The 18,474-nt window shown below is 39.8% G+C and overlaps 1 protein-coding gene across 34 annotated transcripts in view; it reads left to right on the top strand.

The window, feature by feature from the left end:
* The window catches only part of Mycbp2 (MYC binding protein 2), a 238,672-nt gene that overhangs the window by 145,134 nt on the left and 75,064 nt on the right, over positions 1-18,474 (top strand). For 30 of the 34 annotated variants that reach the window (NM_001106055.2, XM_087585430.1, XM_087585423.1 and 27 more), the window contains 5 exon segments: positions 3,110-3,282; positions 4,202-4,346; positions 6,758-6,976; positions 9,777-9,832; positions 15,657-15,772. In NM_001106055.2, coding sequence (NP_001099525.2) covers positions 3,110-3,282; positions 4,202-4,346; positions 6,758-6,976; positions 9,777-9,832; positions 15,657-15,772 — 709 coding nt within the window. 34 annotated transcript variants of the gene reach the window in all.

The following is an 18,474-nucleotide window of genomic DNA, read 5'->3' as shown; positions in this document are numbered from 1 at the left end:
TAGGCTTGAGATTTGATGCAGTGATTGAGCATCTGTGTGGACGCTACACTGAGCCAATGAGTGCTGCATTCGTGCCGTGTAGTGAAGTAACATGAAGGTAAAAGATAGACTGAAATCACTCACTCGAAGCCGTTGTATCTAGACTATAGCATCTCGTGAACTTGTAAGATTCCACAAATAGTATCATTTTTATTAAGGGAACAAAATATACTCTTTTTTTTATCAGCAATATCTGAAAATGATCATTTGCTATCCCAACATATAAAGGTTGTATTCTTAATAAAAGATTCATTTTTCTATAGCTACTTCTTTGCAGTTTTACCATGCCCCAGGGCATATTGAGTCCACAGTAGGGTAGCACCGACTCAGACAGGGCCTGCATCCTGTGCTAACTCTATATAGTTAGTAGTGTACTTATTTACACTATTCTCTGTAAGGTTTATAGTTTATTATCCTTTTAATATTATTTTTCAATTTCAAAATTATGCCTGCAAATTAGTATTATTTTTATGCATTTTATAGAAATTGCATGATCTATCTACGAGCCTGGCTAGTTGATAAATAAAAGCTGGTATCTAATTCCTATGATTCTAAGAGTTAGTATTTTATATTTATACCCTGAAATTAATTGATCAAAAGGAGTAAAATAAAAAATGACTTCTGTTAATTTATCAAGCTTTATTTGCATAGTCTATCTTCTTCAGTTGTCACACAACCCTGTAAATCAGAGATTCTTGTCTCCATTACCGAACGTTGAAGCAAACCACTTAGGGATCGAACCTGATGTCTTGCTGTCAAAATCCCTTACTCTGACCACTTTGCTGTAGCCATAAGGAGCAATTATTTTCTCTGTAATTTAAAACACACTTAGATTAAAAAAAAAAAAACTCCCAAGTGTGTGTATGTGTATAGATGTGTGTTTAATATTAAGTGGTTATACTTTAGGAAACAAAAAAGTGATTTAACAAACACTTAATAAATGGTATAGATCATCACTTACATTTAAAACAGCTTCCAGAAGTTCATATATTATCATTTCATAAGATGATGCTATATAAAATAATACTTAGAGTAGATACTATTTAAAGAAAAAAATAGACTAGGGACACAGTTGTTGTTATATAACATATATAAACAATGTTGTGTCTCAGACATTGTCCTTTAATGTAAACTTAATAGTTACCATTTAAGAGATGTTTATTTGAACAGCAGCTGATATGGTAATTTGTTAATTCAAGAATGTGTGACTTATCTAGAACCATGGTTTTTACTCAAGCCTGTTTCAGCAAAAGTTACTCTTAGATAAAGAAAGGAAGGAAGGAAGGAAGGAAGGAAGGAAAGAAGGACAGACAGAGCGAGCCCTGGAAAATGTAACTTTTTTTATTAAAATTTTTTGAAACATTTTATTAAAAATTTTCTGAAGTTTTAGCATTTCTATCAGATCTTCCAAAAACAAAATATTTTAATTATCAGATGGGTGATAACTAAAATTTCAGTTTTATCTTCCTGTTTTCCTTAATTGTCATAAGACTTAGATTCACGAAGTATATGTTCAGCCCAAGTCAGCTTCCATTCACCTGTTGTCCAAGACCTTGGTACCAAGGTCACTTCCCAAGGCAGCAAACACTGTTCACCCATTGTCTTAGTGGAGCATCTGTTAATCTGCACTGAGCTCCCAGCAGGTCTTGTGTGCTCGGCACCTACCCAAGAGCTCTGGATTCACACATCAAAGACAAATACACACACACACACACACACACACACACACACACACACACACACACACACACATGGGGGGGTAGGGGGCGCAATATTTTTTAATATGCCTTACTAGTTCAATGGCTGGGCACTTCCTGAATTTCCCTATGGCTAGCACACACTCCCCTCCCATATTCCTGAGTTAACATTGTCTAAATCTATATTCTACCTTTGCTGCCCTGTTTCCTTCTGGGCAGCCCTCCCATGGGGCCACTTTCCTGTTCCACCTATGTTCCAGCTGTTTCACCCCCCCATCTCCTTCACTGAATGGTCTGTCCTATGCCCCTCTCATGGAGTAGTTCCCTTTTCTTCTCCCCTGCATTTCATGCCTGGAATCCTAAGAGTCCCACTTTTTTCACCCTGCCTAGCCATTGGCCATTGGCTCTTTATTGATTAATCAAAAGCCAAATGAGGACAGGGACCCTAAGTGTCTAGACATGCAGATTCCCCTGTGATTTGGGAGCCAAATTAAGATATAGCATTAGAACCAATCCTCAACATCTCACCCTTTCTGTCCAATAAAAATACTCTTCTCTCAGACATAAATTGAGCATGACCGTAACAATTATGTAAATTACAAAGTATGATATACAGTTAAGATCCAGTCCATCATATTTCTTAGTTGGATAAAATAGTCTACCATTTATCCTAACTTAAAGAGTAATTCTATACTTATGTTCTGATTTTAACTTGTATTGCCATCTGAAAGCTATCCTTTTAAATCAGCATTATCTTCCTCAATATTAAACAACTTAAATTCTATTATAAGACTAGCCATTAAACTAGCAAGGCATGATAAAAATAATGCGGTATGTGTGTCTTTTATTTGTGAATCCAGAGAACTCTGGCCGGTGGCTAGAAAGAGCCGGTTAACTATTCACCTCTACAGTTGTCAGTAATGGGGACTGAAAGTGAGAGGCAGCCACCACTCCTTCAGGAACTGTGGCCCTGCCTAACATGCAAGGAACACAGTCAGCGTAGATATGTCATGCCAGCTACCATGAGATTTTGCAGTTACAGAAAATAGGCAGCTTTTACTTTTCTCCTGTATTGTCTTCCTCTAATTTGTACCTCATGGACCAAAGATAGTAAGGCTGGGGCTTAGGAGGAAATAGTGTTCTCAATAAGGGGTACCAAAAATGTGTGCATGTCGAACAATTCATAGAGAGGTTTCTTTTTAACATATTGGCCATGTATAGTGGCATACATATACCTTCTGGAATCAAAAGGCTAAGACATAAGAATCCCACATTCAAGCCATGACTGTATAATTCAGAACTCTGTAATGACGCCTTTTTTATTAATAAACCATGAACAAGTAAGATACAAAGACTCTCTCTTTTCCCAATAGGTGTGCAAAACTCACTCTGGCATTCTTGGCAAGGGTTTGGCTCTTTCTCACTCACCCACCATCCTAGAGGCACTTGAAGGAAACTTGCCACTTCAGATCCAAAGCAATGAGCAGTCCTTTCTGGATGACTTCATTGCTTGTGTTCCAGGATCAAGTGGGGGAAGGCTTGCAAGGTACTTTTAATGTTACAATTAATTTCTTTTAAGGCTTCATCTCTGAGGAGAAATTAAAGGAGAAGATGGACATTTTGGTGTTAAAATGCTCCCTTTTAAAATCCAGATTATGTGTTTTGAACCAGAAGTAAAGGAGATAATATTTTTAAATCTGACTCTTATTAATTAATTATCTTTTTCCATTGGCTGTATTAGAATGAAAAGAAAAATATGCTAATTTGAGTTAACTTACTAATAAAAAATAAAAGTCTAGCCCCTTTTTCATTTTAATTTTTAAGTTTCAGAGGTTGCACTTTACTATTTAAAGCTAAAATATTGACCAATAATCAGTAGCTGAACTTTTAAAGTGGCCTCCCATTTATGCTTATACATACTTACATATAATGCACGACACAATCACTTATGATGTATCTCACAAGACAAGTTGGTGTAATTATGAAGTGGATTCAGGACTGGGTAGCTCCAACGGTAGGAAATGGACAAGGTTTGCAAGTAAGAGCAGATATTAAGGAAGGCAGTAAGAAGTCATGTAAACAAAGGGTGTACATAGGACACCTCGCTGCTCCCAAACGCGTGAGCGATGTTCTGTCCTTGCTTTCATAAGGAAGCTGCCATTTTCCATCTGTTAGTAGGAATCTAGTCACCCACAGTAAGAATTCAAATTAGTTGTAATTTAATGTCATTTTGTGATATCTTATAAATAACAATTTCAGTATTTTCTAACTTTAAAATTGTTTCATAGTATATGTAAACATCAGAAAGTTCATGCATTTTTGTGTATGTCTAGAGGATTTCCATTAGTTACTTCCCAGGGAAACGCAACTACCACTGAATCAGAAATGAAGATACTGCCTTTTGTTCAATGCAAGTTTAGTTTATTTGGTTTAATTTCATGTTCTCTTGTTTTTAATTCTTTTAGATGGCTTCAGCCCGATTCCTATGCTGATCCTCAGAAAACATCATTGATCCTGAATAAGGATGATATCCGCTGTGGCTGGCCCACCACCATAACTGTTCAAACAAAAGACCAATATGGCGATGTGGTTCATGTTCCCAACATGAAGGTAATTCTGTGAGTTAGAAATGGCTACACATTGACTGCTGTAGCTGATAGGAGGTGAGAATGCCAAGTCTTCACGGTCAGCCCACTCTTTTCTCCTGGGCTTTGTGTAATGGAGGACACTGAAGAGCTGCTGATGATTTATTTTACATTAATTAATTCCCTAGTTTCTAGGCTGTAAGTAAGGTGCTACAGTGGATTCAAAGAAGATAGTTTACATTTTCTACGCTAAGCACACATTAAAATTTTTCCTCATGACCCAAACAGGGAAGCAAAAAGATGGACTAGAGTATACCCTGTAGCACTTACAGCGTGGCAGGTAGCACACATGCACACTCATTGTGTTATCCTACGCATGGTCTCGTCACTGCTGTTTTTTCTGTTTTTTTTTTTTTTTATTAACTTGAGTATTTCTTATATACATTTCGAGTGTTATTCCCTTTCCCCGTTTCCAGGCAAACATCCCCCTTTCCCCTCCCCTTCCTTATGGGTGTTCCCCTCCCAACCCTCCCCCCATTGCCGCCCTCCCCCCAACAATCTAGTTCACTGGGGGTTCAGTCTTAGCAGGACCAAGGGCTTCCCCTTCCACTGGTGCTCTTACTAGGATATTCATTGCTACCTATGAGGTCAGAGTCCAGGGTCAGTCCATGTATAGTCTTTAGGTAGTGGCTTAGTCCCTGGAAGCTCTGGTTGCTTGACATTGTTGTACATATGGGGTCTCAAGCCCCTTCAGGCTCTTCTAGTTCTTTCTCTGATTCCTTCAACGTGGGTCCTATTCTCAGTTCAGTGGTTTGCTGCTGGCATTCGCCTCTGTATTTGCTGTATTCTGGCTGTGTCTCTCAGGAGCGGTCTACATCCGGCTCCTGTCGGTCTGCACTTCTTTGCTTCATCCATCTTGTCTAATTGGGTGGCTGTACTTGTATGTGCTACATGTGGGGCAGGCTCTGAATGGGTGTTCCTTCTGTGTCTGTTTTAATCTTTGCCTCTCTCTTCCCTGCCAAGGGTATTCTTGTTCCCCTTTTAGAGAAGGAGTGAAGCATTCACATTTTGATCATCTGTCTTGAGTTTCGTTTGTTCTAGGCATCTAGGGTAATTCAAGCATTTGGGCTAATAGCCACTTATCAATGAGTGCATACCATGTATGTCTTTCTATGATTGGGTTAGCTCACTCAGGATGATGTTTTCCAGTTCCAACCATTTGCCTACGAATTTCATAAAGTCGTTGTTTTTGACAGCTGAGTAATATTCCGTTGTGTAGATGTACCACATTTTCTGTATCCATTCCTCTGTTGAAGGGCATTCGGGTTCTTTCCAGCTTCTGGCTATTATAAATAAGGCTCGTCACTGCTGTTTGACACAGAGTGTTCTCAACCTTCCACCATTTCAGACTGCTACGAGGAAGCAAATGCTTTCAAAATTTAAGAAATTTGATGATAAACATACGTCTATATATACTATATATATATGCATATACTATATATGTATGTATAGACTATACATATGTATATAATATATACAATTGTATATCTGATTGATATATGTAAATATATTATGCTAATATCTATGCCATCAGACTACACTCCCATTCTTTCCAAAATGTTCCTGGCAAGTTGTTAGCAATAGTTAATATTTTCAGTATTTTTTTTTTAAGATTTATTTATTTTATGTATGTGAGTACACTGTCGCTGTCTTCAGACACCAGAAGAGGGCATTGGATCCCCATTACAGATGCTTGTGAGCCACCATGTGGTTGCTGGGAATTGAACTCAGGACCTCTAGAAGAGCAGTCAGTGCTCTTAACCGCTGAGCCATCTCTCCAGCCCCTATTTTTAATATCTTAATATGCCTTTGAAAAATCAATTTTCTACCATTGTAGAAACTAAGTTGCAAAGTTTAGATTGTTAAAATCAATAACTCAAATTATTAAATGTACTATAGTGTGTGGTAAATGTGTACCTTTTCACTGAAGGGAACAAACAGATTTCTGGTATGTTTTAAACAATTCTAAAGACTTCTATTACTTAGTATTTTTTTCTTTGTAGACCATTTCAAAAAGAATTCAAATAAATTTTTACAAATAAGCTGTTATTATAAGAAGTATTTGCATTTCAATTATCTGATAAAATAATGTTACTTCCTAAAAGAATTCGGTGCAGATTATTTCTGTTTTCTCTCCTGTTATGATACTAATGAAAGATTTAATTTTTATGCTTTGACATGTGTGATTCTTTGTTACGAATAGCGACACATCTGTTTCCCACTCTTAGTGTATAAGAGAGATCAGGCCATCCTGACTCTGGAAATGACCCAGGTGAACCGGTGTTAGCAACAGGTGTCTCACTGACTGATTTGTAGTTGTGAATTATTTCATGTTGAGGATAACTCTGCATTTGGTTTTTATGTTATTGTGGATAGGTGGAAGTGAAAGCTGTACCTGTTTCTCAGAAAAAAACCTCTTTGCAACAAGAGCAAGTTAAGAAATCCCAAAGAGTTCCTGGCAGTCCCGCAGCAGCAGCAGCTGCATCTTGCACCACCGACATGACTTTCGGTGGGTTGGCGTCACCAAAGCTGGATGTCTCCTATGAACCCATGATAGTCAAGGAGGCACGCTATATCGCCATAACAATGATGAAGGTAATTGTTTTTACTTATCAGATATTTTTTCTTTCACGGTTGATTGAACTTTTCAGTTCAGTTCAGTTATAGGCATAATATTACAGGTCCAGAGAGTTACTCTCAGGTTTTAAACTGGCAACATACTTTTAAATGCTCTTTCTTTACTCCAGAGACTTGGAAACAGTTTGTGGCAGGTGCTGAGGGGCTGACATGACTTAAAACTGAAGTGCTTGTCTGCCCGGACACAGCTCTTCAAGACTCAAGGGTTTTCTTGGGTTCCTCCAATTTTTAACGCCTCCCAAATATTAGGCGATCTCTTTAGATTTTTTACTTAGCCTGTCTTTTTAGTTTATAATTCCTTTTAGCTGGACTTAAAAAAAAAATCCAGCGTTTTACTTATCTTAAGAGGTGGAGTTACTACCCATTGTCATCGTGCTGTTTAGGTGTTTTGGTACGTTTAGAAAGCAGTCCATATTCTAGTAGCTGAACGGTATAGTCTTACTGATCGTTTATAAACACTGTAGTACAATAATACACTTAGGAAGACAGCTGCGTAAGAAGCATGGCTCCCTTAAACCTCACAGGAAGTCTGCTGACTTCCTCTAAGGAGATACACCGAGAACGTGGACTAGAGGGTTATTGCTCAGAAACATATTGAATGTTGCATCAGCCCAACTTTGATGCTAATGAAGAGTGAAATGAAAAGAACAGAAGCAAGAAGTAAAAGATGAACAAAGTTCATAATTGGAGCTAGAAACATCAGAGAAATAGGGTGTAGCAAAACAGGAAGAGCTCTGCTGTAGGCCGTAGATGCTGTCTGAGAGCATTCTTAGCTCTTTGATTAGCAGAAACTAGGGTTTTCTTGATATTTTAAGCTGTTAGTCACAAGATGTTAAGTTCCACAAAGAGGTGGGCAAGGCATGACTATTCAGAGTACCTTCTTTGAGGGATCTTTAATTCAAACATGCTTTTCTTTTTCTATATTTTCTTCAGAAACTGTTACCTGTTTCCACTCCTGGATTCCAGGCGCATGCTAAAGCTCTAGGATTAGAACGGTCACAGAGTGCTATTCCCAGGCTGTCTCTGAAATGCTCAGTCATGCTCTGGGCAGACGTTCTTTACTAACCAGTCACAGATACTGTGAACTCACTCAGCAGTGAGCCATGTATTATTATAGGGCGGAAAAATAGCATGTGGTCTTCTGGTTGAAATTGGTGCAGTGAAAACATAGTAGTCAGAGTCTGCACACCGGGATTCCCAGCTGTGAACTACTGCAGAGACTTGGCAAAGCTAGCCTTAAGTTCATCTCCACTACAACACTGCTGATGAGTGAAAGCAGCTTGATAGTTTCTGAATCACTGTACTGGTAAAGGAAGAGAGGGGGCACGGGAGGACAAAGGGGGCTCAGTAAGCATTGTGTGTGCTTTGCTTCATAAGTACTGGGGTAGCTGGAAGGGCATTTGGTATAAAATGTGTCAGGGTCGGTGTGCTAAGTGTACTGTATGTACTGCCCATTTCATTTTTACATTTTGCCTTATCTTTCGTTCAGACCTCTTTGCTTATTTTTGCAAAACTGACACACAACACATGCCAAGAAACATTTTACAGCCATAATCCGTACCCAGACCCATTCCACACCTCTCTTAGAGGATATCTTATAATTCTCTCTCTCTCTCTCTCTCTCTCTCTCTCTCTCTCTCTCTCTCTCTCTCTCTCTCTCTCTGTGTGTGTGTGTGTATGTGTGTGTGTATTGTGCTATATACTTTTAACAAATATAAAATGAGCCATAAATAATACTTTTATGTATTCTGTGTTCTAAAGCTTAGTACAGTGGCATTATTTTTGCTTGTACATGAAAAGTTTCTCTAAAATATACCCCTAGCCATGTAACCTCTGGGTTGGAGGAGAAGCGCGTCTAACTCTTTGTTAAGCATTTCCGGAGTCTCCCCTCCGCCAGGCGCCTCCACATCTGCACTGGGATTTACTCAGCTTCCAGTTGCAGCTGTGCTGTGGAGTTTTGTCCTTTCAGCGTGTACTTCCCTGTTTGCCCTCTCTGTTACATCACTTCTCCAGTACAGTGGCTTCTGCAGTTACTCTTTAGTGCGCTGGCTTTCCTCAGTTCTGCTGTGTTTCTCTGTGTATGGATGATTTGGCCTGTATATATTGTATATGTACATCCCATGTAAGTTACAGCATTTAAAAATCCTTCCACGTGAAGACCGTTCTCTACAGTATCTTTACATTGGAGATATTTAAAATTTTAATGAACCTGAAAGATTTCTACTTTTATATCTTTTAAAGCTAAAATATCATTGCTATCAAAAAAAAATAGCTGGCAAGCAATTTAAGGAAAGAAGGTTTGTTCTGGCTACAGCAATCCTCCATGGTGAGGGATGGCAAATTGGATCCTCATTCAAAATGCAGAGACCTAGATAATACAGCTTGTACTACTTTTTCCTTCCTTTTTTTCTTAAGGTCAATATGTAGAACTGTTTTTCCTTTCTCAGTTAAAACTTAGAGAATTCTCCACAGATAGCAGTTACATATTTGTCTCTTTAGTGATTCTAGGCCCTGTCAAGTTGATGATATTAAGAACTGCGTCACAGAATCTAAAACAGTTGACTTTTGTATTTTGTTTGGATGTCTAGCACTGTCAAGTTCATTGCCATTTCTATTTCCCTCTTGGATGGATAGAGTAGTCTCCACTCATTTATTGGGTGGATGGGGCAGTCTCCGTTCATTTATTGGATGTTTAAGTATTGCACTAAAGGGAGTGTCCGTTGCAAGGGTGCCAATGTTCCTTGTCTCTTCCTTCAAGGTATATGAAAACTACTCATTTGAAGAACTGCGTTTTGCCTCACCAACTCCTAAAAGGTAAGAACTGTATTTTCAAAATGTTGCTGAAACTAAAATTTAATCATCCAGACTGAAACAATTTTTAAAAATCCCTTCCTTACTTTCATTTTTTTAAAATATTTTTACCAGTTCTTTGAGTCCATCAGTGCCACTGCCCTGTTTGTTCCTGGAAGTCATCTGCTACCTCCAGCCCATCCCACCCCTTCTTCATGAAGACCCTTGAGCCTTGACATGAGGGATCTAACAAAACAGCCCATTTTATGTTGATGGCTCTATAGCCTCTGGTTCTCTGATTACCACTTGGGAGTCTTGTTAATTGCCATCTACTGTAAGAAGCTTCTTGGATAAGAGTTGAGATCTATGGGTATATAATAATTAGTAGTCATTTCACACCATAGTGATATTTCGTTATATCCCCTATGGCTTATGGCCTATTTAGCCACAGGTTCTTGGCTCCATTAATCTTACCAGATCTAGATTTCATCTTGTAGAGCAGGACTTAGATCCAACCAGTATGGGTCGTTCCCATGATGTCTATGTTGCTATGGCACCAGTGGGCATTTCTTGTCAGGCCAATCATGTTGTAGCTCTCGAAGGCTCACAGCTGGATGGGACTGATGATCATTCCTCCCAGTACTGTAAGGTGAGTGGGTAGGGAGGAAGCTTCCAGCTCAGTTACTGTCTTGATTTCTCTTTGTTTTATAACTTAAGTACATGATGCCTTCAAAATAGGGTATTACTGTTAACTTTTGGAGGGTTCCAATAGCAAAGACAATTGCTTATAACATATATGGACCTATGATGTCCCACTGGCCAGGAGCTCAAAAGAGAGAGGGGTTAGGAAACTCGTGAGGGCCCATGGATTCACGTGAGGGAGTCACTCAAGAGAGGAGACATAGAATACACTAATATAAAGCAGACTATAAAGGGAACAATGGGACAGAAAGAGTTAAATGGGTTGCAGGGTGGCGGGCAGGCAGAAGATGCAATTCAGGAATGATAACAAACACTAACCACCTTTTGAAAAAGTCATGTGACAACCTACTCGTGTGTGTGTGTGTGTGTGTGTGTGTGTGTGTGTGTATGTGTGTGTGTGTGTGTGTGTGTGTGTCCATACATGTGTACATATATAAAAGAGTTAAATGGAGTCATCTTGTAGCACAGATACTCCAACTAGACAGTACATGCTAACTAGGTAGATACTGGTACCAGTGATGGGTTCTAACTTTGTTTTCTAAAATGGTCTTTTACTACAGTATTTTGAAATATCTAATTAAGATTTTCCACATACTAAAATATGTAGATTGTCCAGCATGATTTACTTTTAGTCATCTATATAACAATGCTAATATACAACATAAAGATGCTAGAATAAGATTATCTTGTACCAGACTGTATACCTTGTGTTGGCTAGTGTTGATTAGTGTAATTTCTGCCTTTTTTAATTCTATTAAAATGATTATTGTTCTGTTTGTTAGACAGGATCCAATTATGTAGCCCAGCTTGACCTTGAGCATAGTTTTCTGTAGTGATAGGATTTCAGTGGGTGCCATCCCAGCCAGCTGCTCCACAGTCTGCCTTACTCTCCTCCTAGTGAGCTGTGGAGAGAGTTCTGTGTGCTGCACTTGTTAATTTTGATGTCTCACAGTTTTCAACTTCTGTTTAATTCTGTTGACTTTAGATCTAAGTTGGATTTCTTTCGTTTTTATATTTTTGGTTTGTAGGGGTAGTTTGAATTCTGTTTATTGATTTTAGTTTTGGGGGGGTTGTGTTCCCTGTTCTGTTTTGGTTTGTTTTAAAAATATGGTTTTTTTTAGCTTGAGATGGCCCTGAATTTGTGATATTCCTGCTATAACCTTCCATGGGCTTGGATGGTAGACATGTGTCAGCATCTCTGGGAGGAAAAGTTCTTTTAAAAATAGATACTTGAGAGCCCCCAAGGGTCCAGGTTACTTGACTGTGTTGGTCAACTTGTGGACTCCCTATCAGGGCCCTCAGTCCTTCCCCCATCTCCTTCATAAGAGTCCCAAAGCCTTGTCCAGTGTGTGGCTGGGTCTCTGCATCTGTCTCCATCAGCAGCTGGTGGAGCCTCTCAGAGGACAGCCGTGCTAGGCTCCTGTCTGCAAGGATGACAGGTACCATTAACAGTGTCAGGGCTTGGTAATTGTCCCTGGGGTGGATCTCACGTTGGGCTAGATGTTGGTTGGCCATTCCCTGATTCTGCTCTTTGTCCCTGCATTTCTTGTAGACAGGATAAATTTTGGATCGAAAGGTTTGTGTGTGGTTTGATGTCGTTATCCCTCTAGGCGGAGTCCTGCTTAGCTAGAGGAGGAGGCCTCTCCAGGTTCCATATCTCCACTGCTATGATTCTCAGCTAACGTCAAATGCCATTGACTCCTCAGAGCCTTCAAAGAGCACACACCGGCTGGACCTAGGCTCCCTGAACAGAAACCGCAGAAGTATAGATCGGTCTTCATGTGGGTCCCCTAATTACTGGTGTAGGGGCTGTCTCTAAATTTGCCTGTCTGGAATATGTTCCCCTAATTGAGTTGCTTTGTTTGGCCTTAATGGGAGAGGATGTGCCTAGCCCTGCAGGGACTTGATGTGCCAGGGTGGTGGGATACCCAGTGGGTATCTCCTCTCAGAGGAAAACGGGAGGGGATGAAGGGAGAATAAAAGGGGGAACAGAAGCAGGGGATAGAGATAAGGATATGAAGTGAAATAATTAATTAATTAAAATACAGAAATAAAAAATAGGTTAGTTCAGCAGTTACCTCTATAGACTTGGGAAGAGATCCAAAGCAAATCTAAAGGAGCACAATTGCCCATGGGCTGCACCATGCTGTATTTCAGATGACCTTATTAAAATTGATTAGGTTTGACTGAGAATTAGAAATTGATTTAGGTTACTCTATTAGTTAGGGTTTTACTGCTGTGAACAGGCACCATGACCAAGGCAAGTCTTATAAAGGACAACATTTTATTGGGGCTGACTTACAGGTTCAGAGTTTCAGTCCATTATTAACAAGGTAGGAACATGGCAGCATCCAGGCAGGCATGGTGCAGGAGGAACCATAGAGGTCTACATCTTCATCTGAAGGCTGCTAGCAGATTACTGGCTTCCAGGCAGCTAGGATGAGGGTCCCACAGTGACATACCTACTCCAACAGTACCACACCCAGTCCAACAGGGACACACCTTCTAATAGTGCCACTTCCTGAGCCAAGCATATTCGAACCATAACAGTTACTTTACACTATTTTTATTTATTTTCAAGGTAAGATTACAGTATACAATCTACAGTGTTTTCTGTCAAATTTGTAAAGTCCTATCCTTGGAAATAGACATGTAGTATTTTGTTTCTGGCTTTATTATAGCTCCAAGCTTTGCCCAAGTAAAAAACAGTGAGTTTAATAAAATAAATGTGGACATTATATATTTATAGCAAACTGACTAAGAACAAAATCAAACTGAGTGTAATAGCACACAGCTATAATCCTACACTTAAGAAACTAAGGCAAGAGTATTAGGAGGACCTAGCCGTACTGTGCTCTGTACAAGTTTTCTGTTATCATTGACTTCATAACAAGTCTCTACATAGCCTGAGGTAGATAGTAATACCCCGTGTCAAATAAGAAAGATGAAAAACGAAAAATGGAGAGATTAAGAGAAGAGAAATTAAGGGAGAACGGGAGAGAGTGAAGAAAATTATGTACATTATGTGTTTGAACCTAACAGAAATGGTGACTGACATTTCTAAACAGATTCGTGTATTCACTGAGCATTGAGCTCTCACCGTTGACCATTTGCTATGTGGGAGATTCTATAACAGGCCACAGGAACACTTACAAACAAGATAAACATGGCCCCAGTTCTTCTGGTATTTCATTACTATACAGAACAAGCTATTAAAGGTGACCAAAGTAATAATAAGAAAAATTATATGATATAGTCAGTATTGGGATTGTGACAGCTTGTCAAAATGTTACAGTATGGGAGAGGCAGCCCTAGGGTTAGCATTTAGATGTTTAAATAGTTGAGTTCACTCTAACTGCGGAAGACCTGGGGCAGGTTGAGCTTGATGTCTTAGGAGAGCAGACAGAGAAACGATGGGGGTACTGAGAAGAGGGCATCACTCATCATTGGTGATGCGTCCAAGAGCCACACGGTTGTGTTTTACGTGTTCTGGCAGGCAGGCTGTGCTTAATGTGTAGCTTGGATTTTCTTTTAAGCCAACTCATTTCATGAGTTTTAAACAAAAACCTTAAAGTTATTAGAAGATCGTTGTGGTAGCTCTTCTGAGGTAAATTAACGGAAAGCAAGAAAAGCAGCAGAGAAATGTTAGAAATGGGTAGGCAATACAGACTGGGGTAGAGTGCTGAAGTAGACTCAGTAGAGCCTGTCGCCTGAGGGTGGTCAGCCCGGAAACTGTAACTACAGGAACAACAAAACAGACTTGGCAGGGCATGTGTGCATGCATGCCCGTGTGTGTGTGTGTGTGTGTGTGTGTGTGTGTGTGTGTGTGTGTGTGTTGCATATGCATACATATTTATATATGCACGCATACATGATCATAATAACAAAAGAAAATGACTATCATTTTGAGAGTGGGGAGTGTTGGTTTGAAGGGAAGAAAGGGAAAAAGAAAGTAAGATAATTCTATTTAAATTAAAAACATATTTTAAAAAATGACAACAGATTTTTTTGGCTTTAGCAACTCTGTAGAACAGATTCCTGCCAACTTTGATTCACAGACCAAATTTTTTCTGCTGCTTGTTCTTATAAAAGTTACTAGAACACAACTTTACTCATTGTGTTTAGCTACTTTTACACAGAAATGATCAAAGTAAGCAGTTATGACAGACTTTTAGCTTCAGAAACTAAAATTGTTAGATAAAGTATTGACCGACTCCTAGTATAATTTTTATGGGGATCAAGAAGTCCTAGAAGTGAGCGAGTATTTATGTTCTTTTGTGATGTATTGCTCTGTAAGGTGCGTGCTGGTTAGGAGATAGGAGCTTTTGTTAGATATGTTAAGACTGAAATTCCAAATTACTTCTCAGATACTTCATATTTAAGCAGAGATATGCCCGTGCAGCTGCACACAGTGTAAAGTCAAGGGAAAGTGCATGTGGGAGCCGTCTCTGTAGAAATGGTACTCACAGTAATGATGGCAATAGTTGGCCAGTTACAAAGATGATTCAGAAAACGAAGATGGGCATCAAACCCTGGGTATTCCATGAATTAAAGAGCACCAGGAGAAGAGAAGCCAGCAGAGCCCTGGAGAAAGATGACTAGTGAGGAAGAGGAAAGCCAAGAGGTCAGAAACAAGTAGACAGTGTTTCAGGAAAGTGAAGGCTGCCAACTATTGGTGCTGCTAAGAGACAGCCAAGGAGGGAGAATTAAGATGGGAAATGGTAGTGTTTTCTAGCAATATAAGGGCCTAGTAGAGTAGGAGAAATGAGTGATGTATGACAGAAATTGCGTCAGTTGAGGGGACCCAATCCACAAGGAAAGCCCTGGTTTTAGATAACAACCACCTTGTTCCTGCCATTGTAACAGGAGGGAAAATGAGGCAAAACTTGCCTCACAATCTGATTTCCTCATGGAGATTATAACCATTGTTTTCTATTTCCACAGAAGGGAAAAGTGAAATCAGTCAGCCGAGTGTGTGAAGGAGAAGTAATGGGGCTATAAGGGAAAGAATGAGTTGGGGAACATGCTAGGACAGCTACAGGTTCCCTGGCAGTGTGATGACACACACACACATATTCACAGAAGTAGTAAATGATGTTAACTGCATAATCAAATGTAAATTTTTTGCTGTCCACCTTTTATTCAGGCCCAGTGAAAACATGCTCATTCGTGTCAATAATGATGGAACTTACTGTGCAAATTGGACGCCAGGGGCTATTGGGCTCTACACTGTTCATGTGACCATTGATGGCATTGAAATAGGTAAATATAGTTTTAAATAAGAAGTTGCTGCAGAGAACTAGAATTAAAATCATCGTTGTGTTGCATACCCTTGTGACATACATAGAAATAGGTTTGATAACTACTTTGTGGCCTCATTTCCTCCTTCATAATGAGTATTTTATGACTACATTGCAAACATCATATTTTTCGAGGATGATGTATGGTATGTAATTACTCATTGGGACTCTCATAACCCCTCTCCTTTTCTAGTGTGTCAATGAAGTGTGATACCCTCTTTATCCCTGTGTTGTCCTGTGTATGCCACCCACCCCTCCCACCCCACCCACCGCAACCCCCATCGATCCTCCTCACCTGGTAGGAGGAGATGCCATACAGTTCACAGGTGACCTGGTTTAGATCAGTGACTGGCATAGAGTGCCTACTTAGCAGATATTATTACTTAAAGTGTTTTATTTCTCACTAGTTTTGATTTCCTATGATGTGTTAATGCTTCATTGTATAATTTCCATGTAAAAGGATAACAGTAGATTAAAAATGTCACATATAGATGTCATGAAAGGGTAACTATAATAGTAACATAACATGAGAATACCCTTTATGAAGAAGCTGTACTGTAAACACATTCTCATTGGAGATAAAAGGGTAATTTACATTTTGGCATGTAGACTTTATAACTAATCAGATGTGTACATTATAATGTCTTTGCTAGAGTCTCTTATTTTACCACATTGCTAAGTCATCCAGGTCAGCACACATTTACGTGGTTCTTAGCAAAACTTGGTTCTAGAAAAGAATTTTATCAAGCATTAAAATTGTATGTGTTGCTGGATTAAACAGGCAAACTTAAAATAATTTCAAAGTGATTTCAGTAGACTGGAAATACAGACTTGTGCAGGGATGTCAAAGCCCCGTGATACACACACAGCTGCTTGCCCTTTCACTTCCCTCAGCGTCATTCATATACAAGGGGTGGAGCAGTCTAGATGCCCATGGATGGACAATGAAAACGTGTGTGCTTACAGTAGGATTTTACTCAGTTATAAAGAACCAGGTTGTTCATTTGGCAGGAAAATGATGGGTCTGGAAAGTATTGCACTAAGTGAGGTCATCCAGATTGTAAAAGCAGAAGCTATTGCCTGGTTCCCTCACATGCCGCCTTCATATTAACGTTAGGATGAATGAGAGTAGGAATAGGCTGCGACCTAGATAGGAGACTGTGAGGACAGCAAGTGGCAGAGAAAGGCAGGGGAAATGAGAGGGCCTATGACACAAGTGTAGAAGGTACTCAGAGAGAGCTCTTCTCCTTAGGTACGTGCAGTCTGGAGTCTGGAATTCAGACTGTGACAGCAGAGACACTGGTTCATAGCCTTTGCCGCAGTCTCCTTTATTCTCAAAAGGGAGAGCAAAGTGAGGAGTGGGCAGGGAAACCCAAGAACAGTCTTGTTAGGGCTCTCAGCTTAGGGTTTATGTGGGACTCTCACAGTGGGAGTGGCTGTGTCTCTGACTCCTTTGCCTGCTCTTGGGACTCTGCCTTCTATTGGGTTGCCTTGTCCAACCTCGATACGAGGGCTTTTGCTTTGTCTCATTCTCTCGTTTGTCCTGTTCAGTTCTGTTTTAGAGGCCCTTTTTGCAGAGGAAATGGGAAATGGATATGGGGGAGAGAGGAGGTAGGGGAAGCTAAGAGAGATGGAGAGAGGGGAAACTGGTTGTGATATATCATATGAAAGAAAATCTATTTTCAATGTATAAAAAAGGAAAAAAAATACCATAATGAATTTTAATCTTTGCTTGAAAAATGTAAATTTAAATTTAGAAGAGTCTTCAATCTCACACACCAATGGCATGCGGATACTGTCTCTAGTGAAACTGAGATGGGCACACATTAATGTAGAACCATCCCCTTTGCTTTCCTACTCACCTCCACTATTTTTTCCTAACTCAGCCTTTTTCCAAGCTGTCTTTAATCTGGGACCTTTCTTGGCCACAGACAAGGGCAGATAATAATAGTGCCTAATGTTACTGAGTATTCAATACATGTACATTGTTGGGTAAACATTTTATGTCATTTAATCCTTACACTGTGAGTAGATAGTATTGTCTTTCCTGTCTCACACATGAACACACTGCTGCACGTAAGAGCCTAAGAGGCCCAGCATGAGCACTGTGTCTCCCATCGGCTGTGTGATCACATGACCATCCACGCCTCACGCTGTCATCCGTGCCCTGCTGTCAGTCACTGTGTCAAGGCTTCCATGGTGGGTGGTGAATGGTCTTCTCACCTGTTGCTGCTGACTAGCACGTGTCAGAAAGCCAGGATTCATTATGATTATGATTATGATTTGAATTTGTTCGTGATCATTCTATATGCTCTTACATAATGGGAGCCTCCCCTCCTCTTCACTTTACACACTTCGGGAAAGGCTAGGAAGTGCTCTTTGGCAATCTCCGGACCTCATTTAAAGTTTTTTCCCATTTTTTCCATTTGGTATCAACCGACTTTTTTAAAAAAGCAGAATTCAGATAAATATCAATTAAGGGCACCGAATACACTGCCAGAGCACCCAGTCTCCTTTCTGGGCTCCTACATGTTGGCTTACAGTACCCGAAATTCCAGTCCTAGAGGACATAATGCCCTGTTCTAGCCTCTGCAGGCATCAGACATGAATGGAGTGACTAGACAGACATGGTGGGAAAACACACAATATATATATATGGGCTAG

Source organism: Rattus norvegicus, chromosome 15, assembly GCF_021556685.1.
Source record: "Rattus norvegicus strain SHRSP/BbbUtx chromosome 15, alternate assembly SHRSP_T2T, whole genome shotgun sequence".
NCBI lineage: Eukaryota > Metazoa > Chordata > Mammalia > Rodentia > Muridae > Rattus > Rattus norvegicus.
The sequence above is the reverse complement of the archived record's forward strand: the minus strand, read 5'-3'. Positions and strand labels throughout refer to the sequence as shown.